The sequence below is a fragment of the Acanthisitta chloris genome, unplaced genomic scaffold (assembly GCF_000695815.1).
Source record: "Acanthisitta chloris isolate BGI_N310 unplaced genomic scaffold, ASM69581v1 scaffold1281, whole genome shotgun sequence".
NCBI classification, from domain to species: Eukaryota; Metazoa; Chordata; class Aves; order Passeriformes; family Acanthisittidae; genus Acanthisitta; species Acanthisitta chloris.
Window position 1 is genome coordinate 12,377 of NW_008655286.1, and position 10,443 is coordinate 22,819.

General features: G+C 37.2%; 1 protein-coding gene across 1 annotated transcript in view; it reads left to right on the top strand.

The window, feature by feature from the left end:
* Nucleotides 1-222: 222 nt before the first annotated feature.
* Nucleotides 223-10,443, top strand: part of CTDP1 (CTD (carboxy-terminal domain, RNA polymerase II, polypeptide A) phosphatase, subunit 1) — an 89,734-nt gene continuing 79,513 nt past the window's right edge. The window contains exons 1-4 of the mRNA XM_009083814.1: nt 223-301; nt 3,534-3,627; nt 5,030-5,158; nt 6,476-6,626. Of these exons, the coding sequence (XP_009082062.1) occupies nt 261-301; nt 3,534-3,627; nt 5,030-5,158; nt 6,476-6,626 (415 nt within the window). The 5' untranslated portion in view covers nt 223-260. The remainder of the gene's footprint in view (nt 302-3,533; nt 3,628-5,029; nt 5,159-6,475; nt 6,627-10,443) is intronic.

The following is a 10,443-nucleotide window of genomic DNA, read 5'->3' on the forward strand; positions in this document are numbered from 1 at the left end:
AGTATGTACTTCAGTGACTTCTAAAGTTGTGAAATTGAATAATTTGAGTATTTAATTGGTGTCTTTTTTTCCCGTGTTTGTGCAAAAGCATATATCTTAAGGGGTCAACACTCAAATCATAACCAGAATTTATTCTTTGAATTCTTTTGATCTACAGTTATTAATTTAAGTATTTGAAATCAACCTGTAATAAATGGAATGCCTACATCTTTTTCAGGGGTGTCTTGGTGAGACTGGAAGGATGCAGCCATCCTGTTGTTATGAAAGGCTTGTGTGCAGAATGTGGCCAGGACTTAACTCAGTAAGTATTGTCAGCTCTTTTTTTTTTTTTTTTTTCAGCTTCTCCTTGATTGTGATGAGGGATCTAAGCTCTTCCTTCTCTCATCTAATACTCATATATACTATATGATGATAATAATCATAGAACAGTTTGGGTTGGAAGGGGACCTTGAAGATCATTTTCTTTCAACCCTCCTGCCTTGGGCAGGGACACTTAACTCAGTAAGTATTGTCAGCTCTTTTTTTTTTTTTTTTTTCAGCTTCTCCTTGATTGTGATGAGGGATCTAAGCTCTTCCTTCTCTCATCTAATACTCATATATACTATATGATGATAATAATCATAGAACAGTTTGGGTTGGAAGGGGACCTTGAAGATCATTTTCTTTCAACCCTCCTGCCTTGGGCAGGGACACCTTCCCTTCCTGGAAGGGGACCTTGAAGATCATTTTCTTTCAACCCTCCTGCCTTGGGCAGGGACACCTTCCACTAGACCAGGTTGCTCAGGGCCCCATTCAACCTGGCCTTGAACACTTCCAGGGATGGGGCAGCTACAGCTTCTCTGGGCAACATGTTGCAATGTCTCACTACACTCACAGTCAGTTTCTTTCATGTATGTAATCTAAGTCTACACTCTTTAAAGCCATTTCCCCTTGTCCTGTCACTATGTGCCCTTGTAAATAGTCCCTCTCCAACTCTCTTCTAGGTACTGCAGGTGCTATAAGTTCTCCTTTGGTTCTCTCTTTTGAGTCTTGCTAGCTGTGAATCATACCTGTAAGATTTACTGTGAAATTGTAGGTAGTAGTGGGGTGGGAGAACAGTATTCATGCTCCTGTAAGGAAAGTTGAGAGGGAGTTTCCTCTAAAAGTTAAATTTCTGCATAAAGTACTCTTTCACATTTGATTTCAAAAACCTGTATCTGTTGAGATTGGCTCATGAAATTGTTGCTTGAATTTATGCAGTCTGAATATATCAGTTCTTGATCACTATCTTGATTGATAGTGTAATCATTATATTTCTTTACTGAAAAATTGCTGCTTGTAGACAGGAATCTGTGTTTCTTGTGGATAAAACAAACACATGAAAAGGCAAGATTTATGCCAGTTTTGCAAAGTGCCTTAATTTACTTTTACTGTTTACACAAGGAACTTGTTTTGTCATCCTGAAATTTTCAAATATGGGCCCTCTTTCTCTTTATACATGTGACACTGTAGTCACAGATACATTATTTAGAACTTTATTTCAGTTTAGCCATTACAGGAATTCATAACTAGGAATGGATGAATAAGGTGCCATGTGGTTGAGTTACAGTTCATGTTACAAATGTAGGACTTAATACCTGCACACTCTTTTTGTGGAGATAATGTAGGATAAGCTAGTACTTTCGGTAGAGCATGCATACAGACATAAATTGTCATCACAGTGTATCCTACTTTGCTTTCTGTGTACTCATAACTGAGACTGTATGGTGTGTCAACAGTGATTTAGTAAACCTGGGAGTTTATCTGTGCCAGGTGTAAATAGCTGTGAGGTAATAGCAGCCTTATTCACATGACCTTGCTTCATTTGTACTGTGTCTGTGTGGGAGCTAGCTTGTCTCCAGTGCTTTCAATTTAAGGCTTCAAAACTGTTTTCGATTTTTTTGTGAAATATTCTGCCTTCGAACTAAAGGAATTTAAACCTTAGGCCGAAAAGAAAGCAAATTCAAAAGATTATTGTATTTCTTTTGCTTTGTCGCATTGCTAATTCAGTTGGTTAAGAGAATGTTTCTTATGCATATCAAATTCCTAATTCAACAGCTGTTTTCCAAAATGGACTGTATAGTGGCCTGGATTTTATAAATGAATGTCACATGCTCATTTTGTTTGGCAGGAAATACTTTGGTTTCATTTTAATTCATACTCATTATTAAGAATTATTTTGTGAACGTTATCCCATAAAATAGTACAAGTGGAATGAATATTGAAAATGCTATGCAATACGTAGGCCAGTTAAGGGTTGGATATAGCTTTTTAAGAAAAAGTTGAATGTTATTATTTTGTAAAAAGGTATTATTTGGCAAATCTGACAAGGTTGGGATAATTTTGAATAGGGCTTTGTCTGCCCTGAATGAATATTTGATTTCAGGTTTGAATACAGTTGCATCTAAATATTTCTCCTCTAAGGACTTGTCCCCTGGCAGTGGAGACTCAGGTTAGTACAGGGCTGCTACTAAATTTGGCCTCCCACGTTCCACAAACCACAGTTCAAATTCCCAGTAAAGTCTAGAGTTGGGTCAACCTGCTTCCCAACCCACAGCTCCTTAGCATACAGGTAATAAACCCCAAGTACTGTTAGGGACCCTGAAAGCACATCCATCGGCTTCATGGGACTCTGTAGTAAAGCATGAGCTGCACTTTGGCATCTGCTCCTACCTGTGCATTTGCAACATGGCATGTGTACAGGTGATGCTGTAATTCACCCTCACGGAGCACATTTATGGGCCTAATGCCAAAGCACCCGTCCAAACATCTGAGATAAGGCAGTAGAAATTGAAATACTTAGAGCGGAAAGGTTCCCCATTGCTGCCAGCATTCCCAGTACTGGCTGTTACTGGCCTGACATGGGAATGAAGGGAAGGAGCTGCTGTCAGCAAGGTTCTGCCTCCTGCTGCTACTCAGCACAGGCTTTTACATTTTTCCTGTTGGATGATACCTGGGAAGTCTTCTAGGAGAAATTCATATGAATTCTGGAAGAAAATGCCGCCTGAGTATGTATGGGAATTTTTTGTATGCTTTTCTTGAAGCAGCAGTTGTGCAAGTCATTCTGCTATATGTAATGAGTAACTTTGCCTATCCTTTGCTTAAATTTATTTCATAGTCTGTTTTGGAAAAAAGTAGTTAATTGCATGCCACATGATGGCAAAAAAAGGGAAAGGAATAGTTTTAAATTTCAATGGTTTGGTAGTTATATGTAGTTTATAGCTTATTTTCTAATGCGAATCAATACACATCTGTTTCATCTTAGTGTCATTTGTCATGAAGTAATTGTATAGAAGTATAACTACAGTGACTTTGCAGGAATTTTTCTAGTGAGCTGCTTTGATCTCTATCCATTTTGTGTAGTAACTTGCATTAACAAGAATTTTAAAGTGTTAGTCAAAATACCTGTTTTTAATCAATTTTTAGGTGGTGAATAGTTTGATACTACAGGTTTAGTGTGTTCAACTTTTCACTATACTACTCTCTTTTGATGCTTCTTTTCCCTATGTGATCAGGATACGAAGCAAGAATGGAAAGCAGAGTGTGCCATTATCGACAGCAACTGTGTCCATGGTTCACAGTGTCCCAGAACTGAAAGTCAGCTCTGAGGCAAGTACCATCTTACTTTCTTTATTCACACCTATCACAATAGCTCCACAGTTGAGAAAGTTAATTATAGTAGTTTCTTGTATGTTGTGTATAATTCACACATGAAGTTTGGCTACCTGTGAAGAGGAATTTGGGGTTGAACATTAGTAGTCCAGGATTTTCTCCCTTAATGTAGATTTATTGCTACCAGGTTTTATAGTGTTTTTTAGAGCTGTGTACTGAGAAGGTGACAATTCTGTGAAAGCAGCCTGAAAACTGACTGACTGAATGTTTCTCTCTAAGAATGAACAGTTTATGGAAAGTTTCTCTAGCTGAAATGACTTCAAAGCTTGCAGTGTCTTTGAAACCTAGCTTTACCCTTTACCTTTTAATTGGTCTCACTAGATGTAGTAAAGCTAGATTGTTTGCAACCTACCTGTATGTTAAAATTATTTCATTCTTTTTCAATTACTCCATTCATCTGAGTTATCAAAATATGCTTGTTTATCCCTCAGTTTATTTAGGGAGAAAAAGCATGTTTATTTTGAAGATACACATTTTGTTTATCTTCTTCCCCAACTTGATCTTTTTTCACTTTTTTGTGTTACTGCTCACTTTTTTCTGTTAACTCTCCAAAGAACACCAGTGAGAAGAACTGTGAGGATACGAGCAGCTAGAAGTGTCCCCATCATAGATGAGCATTTCAAAGGGCAGTTTACACTTGGCTCCTGCTGCTTTGTGGTGCTCCAACTTTACTTTGCTTTTAAGTTTAGCTGTCTTGAGGGTAACACTGCAACTTGCTATCAGAAGTCAAGTGAACACAGAGCTTAATGTGATACATTGAAAGTTTGTAAGTATGTGCAAGAGGAGTACACTAGTCTCAGATTTGCTGAGTATAAGGTCTTTGTCAGTGCCCACATAGAACTACATAATATTAACTGGAGGCTATATTCTTTAATCTGAAGTTGACAGTTATCATTTCTGTCATCAGCAGCTTCAGTTTTATGCTCAGTGTGATGTTAGCTGTATTGTACCTAATTAACGCAAAATTGCTCAGCGTTGCAGTCAGTTCTCAGACCAGCTGTTGAACTTTTCCTTTGTGCACCCCACAGCTACTTCTATTTCTTCTCGAGGCACTGGGCCTTAAATTAATTCAGTGGTTACTTATTTATTAAATTTGGAAGCTATACTGAGTTTATAGTTTAGGAGTCCCTAGCGTCACAAAGATCTGAGAGTACACGTTGAGAGTATTTTTTTCCTGTAGAAAAATTGCTGACAAATCAGCTGCAGTTGTGTTGAAGCATCATTGCCTATGTAGTAAGTTTGTAGCAGAACTGCTTCTCGAGTTTGCAATACACAGAAGGCAGTAAACCTAATTTTATTTCTTTTAAGTTACGCTTAGCAGTGAATATTTTTGTTACAGCAAGCTGAGCAGCTAGGAAGAGAAGATCAACAGCGACTACATCGAAACAGAAAACTGGTGCTCATGGTAGATTTGGACCAGACATTGATCCATACTACAGAACAGCACTGCCAACAAATGTCTAATAAGGTACTTAGTGTTAACTTTCAAGCCAATGCAACAACAGGAATGTTTCTAACAATATTCAAAGGATGATTCTTTAAGAGAACATTGTGTAGTTAGGTAAAATTGTAGTTGAAGTATTACAGAAAATGAGAAACAAGTTTTCTAAAATACGTTCCTTGCTCTCTACATTTAAATTGACAGCTTGCTTTCTTCCATTCATGCTTTCCTGCACTTTTCCATTCTAATCACTTTCAGAGAAGTTTCAGGTCTCTGAAATTTCTGCTTTCTTTCCTCTGTAATTCACAAGCTGGCTACTTGATAATGAGGCTATTTTCCCTGCTAGTCTGAGGTGATATAAGGAATTATTTACACTCAAAGTTCCCTTTTCTGAATAATCCTGTGTTGCTACATCTGTCATTTCATGAGTATGTCTAGCATTTTATTTTTTTTCCTTCAGTTTTGTTGGGGGTGGTTGGCTGTTGCTCTTCAATTTCTTCATGAAACACTTCTCATTGAACTTACAAAGGATTATTGGCTTGTAACATTTCCAATTTGGAAGCTTTAAAACAAGAAGCACATCAAAATGTGTTTACAGGGCCTTGAATAAGAGGATGCAAACTCAAATGTCAGTATCATGCAAACTGCAATTGCTTAGTTCTTTTATCTTTCCTCTTGCCATTCTTGCATGTCCAGTAGGTTCAGCATGTGTACACCCTTGCTAGCAAAAAGCAAGCTATAAACATACTTTAGAGGAAGGGGAATAGTGACTATTCAACTTAAAGATTAAGAAAAACTTGTGTGTCTGAAAGGCTATGCCTTTATCTGCATAAATGTGTGGTTTGAAGAAAAATGCTTTTATAAAGATTTTGAAGTTTTTAGCTGGGATCTTTATCTGCAAGCTTCCTTCCTGGATTGCTATCTGATATGTTTCCACAGACATCATACTTTTTTCATCTAACAAAATCTTTGAGCTCAATATGTAACTGCATGAAGTTCACTGAGATGTACTGATTGGAGTGAAATCCTGAACTTTTCTGAAAAAAGGAGCTTGAGAAATTTCTCAGCTAAGTTTGTCATAAGTAGAGATTTGAGTGAAAGCCACCTTGATCAGAAACTTTTCAACAGTACAGCTTGCTGCATTTAAAAACCTTATTGTTGGACTGCCTGTCACAGAGCAAAAATGTGCTTTGGATTTTACTCATCCACAGAATTTTGTGGCCAAAACTTTCTTTAGTCTTGTTGGACCAAGTAAGGTAGTGGATGTAATGGAAGAGAGCACTTCTGGAATGCTGGCATTTGTGTTTCCTGTTTTGATAATACTCAACATGCTTTTTCTTCTAGGGAATATTTCATTTCCAGTTAGGTCGAGGTGAGCCTATGTTGCATACTCGTTTGCGTCCTCATTGTAAGGAATTCCTGGAAAAAATTGCCAAGCTCTACGAATTACATGTTTTTACTTTTGGCAGCAGACTGTATGCACATACAATTGCGGGTGAGTAATATGTTACGTTTAACAATATATATGTACTCAGCCTTCACACTCATAGAACTCCTTTTCTTTCTGTGGCTGTTTTCAGATATTTGTTTTGTACAAAGCCACCTCCTAAATAGTCCTCTCAGTAGAAATCTTAGCTTGTTTATATGTATGGGCTGTAGTTTTAGAAATAAACCTTCACACCCCCACCACCATCAGATGTGCTTTATTTGCTTCCTGATGGTTAGAGAACCAGATTGTGGCATGGCAACTAGTGCTTTCTTATTGACTTAAGTAAAAAATTGTTGATGGGTTCTAAAAATGATCTGCAACACCACTTGTATGAGAAATCTAGAGTAACTGTTCCATAAAAAAAAGCAACATGAAGTTATCTCCTCCTGTGGGCAACACCACCTCCCCCACATTGTTTCCTGTCACCAAAGGAAGTTTTGCTGCTGTAAATCAATTTACAGCAGTTCTATTTGTGTCCTGGAGCTAAGATGCACTTCAGGGAAAACACAGATCTAGAACTATTTTCATATAGCCTTCTCAAGAATTCAGAAATATTTTCTTCTAGTAACTGAAAACTTGTGTTTGAGTTATAGTAATAGTAGTCCATTGTGTGGGTCACTGTCTGAAATGGTTTTTTTTCGAAGAAGCATAAAACAATCCTACCCTGGTTATGCAGGCTTATGGATCAGAACAATGTTAGGAGTGTGACTGTGTTTAAACTGTAAAATTGGCTTTTACCCCATCCATGTGTCTTTCCTGGCAGAATAGCATTTTCTCCTCAGCCTTTCCTTCATCAAGCCTGTTGGTCTAAGACAATATAATTAACAATGTTTTAGGTTATGACTATGCATGTCAGACTGTCCTTGCTGCTGTTCCATGTCTCCTAGCTTTTTTTTAAGTTGTTTTTCACATCTGCTTTTTGTTTCATATTGCCATGAGTGCTTTGAGCAACAGTGTCGCAGTCATCCCACTTCTTGGCAAGAAAAGAAGATTCCAAAATAGTTAGAGAGCTAACTATTGTAGTTAGCTCTAAAACAGTTTAGAAAATAATTGTATAATGAAGCAATTCTTTATGCATGTTAAAATAGGACAGAAGAGGCTTGTAATGACAAATAGACTTCTGAATGACAACATACAATATATCTGTAATCAGAACATGATGCCTATTTGTGGTCTCCAACTAATTCTACTTGCAAGAAAGTTCAAGAGTCATGTCCTGTCCTGCCCATCCAAGTCAGTGTTTCTACATTACTCAGTCTTTATTGACTGCATTGTTTGATGCATCTTCCTAAAGCTTTTTCTCAGCGTTGCTGTTGGATTATATGTAGCAAAAGGGCTTCAGAGCGAGGGAGAAGAATGAATTGCAGAGGTAGTTAACTCATTGTGTGAGTGCTTTCCCTATGATTGATCTTCTTTCAATGAGTGGTTTGGTCCCTGTTTGCCCATTTTAATCTCTGAGCTACAGTGTGGATTACCCTGTAGTCCCTGTGCTGCCACAGACTGATACTTGTAAAGTGACAAGCCTCTTTGTGGGCAGTATACTTGAGCTGCTCCCTTTGTTCCATAGTGGAAACAGCCACCAAATGAGCAAGTTAGGGTATTGCTGCTTCCCAGCATCCCTGGACTTCTGGATTTTTGCCTGACGCTGTTTAACCTCATCAAAAGCATTCAAACTACAAGTGAATTACTTGTGCAATGATGATGATAGTTTCAGTTGAAATTTGTTGGTATGGAGAAACAGTTGGTACAGCCTTTGATCCCCATACTCACCTGTATAGCCAAGATGCAGTAAGAGAGAAATACATAGCTAATACATACAGGGAACACTTGATGGCAGTATTGATTAAATGGTTTCTCACAGAGCACTGTCAGTTTGATATTTTATTGTTACCCCTGTTACATAAATAAAGAACTTTAAAAAAAAGTGCCGGGGATCTTTTTCATAAGGAAAAGGTTGTGCTTGCCTAGGTTCTGTGTATACATCCTTTGTGAAGTCTGCACTCTGAGCTGCTCCTTTCGTGTCCTGGAAGGCTTTTGAAAAAAGATGACATCTTGTCAGTCCTTTTCTCTCACCTTGTCTGACTCCTATCAGCTGTTAAGTAAACACCATTTATATCTGCTGAAGTAATTTATCCTAAACCCTTTCAGTTTGACCCACTTACAAAGTGACATCTTGTAGTATGTTTATGAAGATGAGTTTTGGATTTTATAATCTAGACCTCCCTATGGTATTTCTGTACTACATAGTTGCTTTGGCCATTTATTACTTAAGGTGGGTTTTTTCTAATCTGGATAAGAGGGCAATAATAATGTGATGTGAAATCACTCCAGTCTTAGAGTGAAATTTAGAAACTAGGACTAAGTTGATGCCATTCATATGTATGTTTTGTTACAGAAAGTGTATTACAGTATGTATTTCAATTAATAGTTAACAGAATATGTGCATATATGTAATCACTGGTGTCTGAAGGTCTCCAATACTGTTCAAAGATTGGGTCAACAGCTCTTTCCAGGTGGTAAAGTAAGAGCTAAAGTGGAACCAGAAGTAACCTGATTCATCAGAAATTCAATTTCAGATTTATATATATAAGGACTTCAAATTCATATTGGTTCCAACTGTTGTATCACTTGTACTGAGAATTGCTGTTTAACTCAATCTTTCTCTGAGATTTGAGTCTTCCCCAACATGAGTTACTTTTCAACACTGCATCTTCTGATGTTTTTTTAACTTAGCTTTTACTTACTTGCAAATTTGCTGTTCTGAGAGAGTCCATATAAGATCAGGTAATACAGCTTGATAAGACTGCAAAGACCCAGTCTGAAATAATGGAAAACAACTGGGGAAATAGTCTCTGCTAGGTCAGTCCTTTGTAATATGGCAAAGGATAGAGCCTTCAGTTTGAGAAACTTACAGACATACCTAGCACGTTGTCTAATTTATGAGAATAGATAGAAGATCAGTTTGTCCGCAAGTCTGTCTTCAATCACTTTGACTTTTACAGATGGCTTTAATTTTTTAAACATGCTTGCAAAATGAGAAATTCATCAGCATTTATCATTCTTCTGGGGTGATTTGTACAAACTGATACTTCTCCAATAAAAAAAAAAATCTGTTGCAAAAATCATTATCAACACTAAGGCAGCAAACTGTGACTATAATCATTAAGGACATGGTGATAGGCAATGGATAGGAATAAACAAAAAAATGAAACCAAGAGTAGCTCTTAGGATCACTTGTGTTGTTTCTGTAAATTCAGTGAGTTTTTATGCTAAGACGTTTGCATTGCTCAAAGGTCCTAGAAACTTGCAACAAAGTGTCCTCATAGAAGAGAAACATCATCTAAACAGATCGTTTTGCTTAGTCTGTGACTTTTCTTAAGGACACAGCCCCCAGTACTTCAGGAAAGGTGTCATCAGTTTGAAACCTGAACCTTTAATAATAAAGGTTAATATTCAAACAGCATACTATCATAGAATTCAAGGTCTTTAAATAGGCAGGCTGTAAAGAGATTTTTATTTTGAAGGTGGTAGTAATGTTTTTCATAATGAGGGTTTCCCAGTTCTTTTTGTTATTAAAATCAGTATAATAATGATTTTGTTTTTTAAGTTAAGTAAGTTAAACCATAGCCTTTACTTAATTTTATCTTGGAGGACCAATTAAAAGTTAATGTTATAACTAAGAGTTTGTGCTCTACCCACTGGTCATCTTGTCTACTTTTGGATGGAGTAGAACTGCTGAGCTAGGTGAATTAATAGCCAGTATAGATTTTTCTGAGGCTTAAAGATTATGTTAAGCTACTGCTGAAGAAAACAAATGATATAT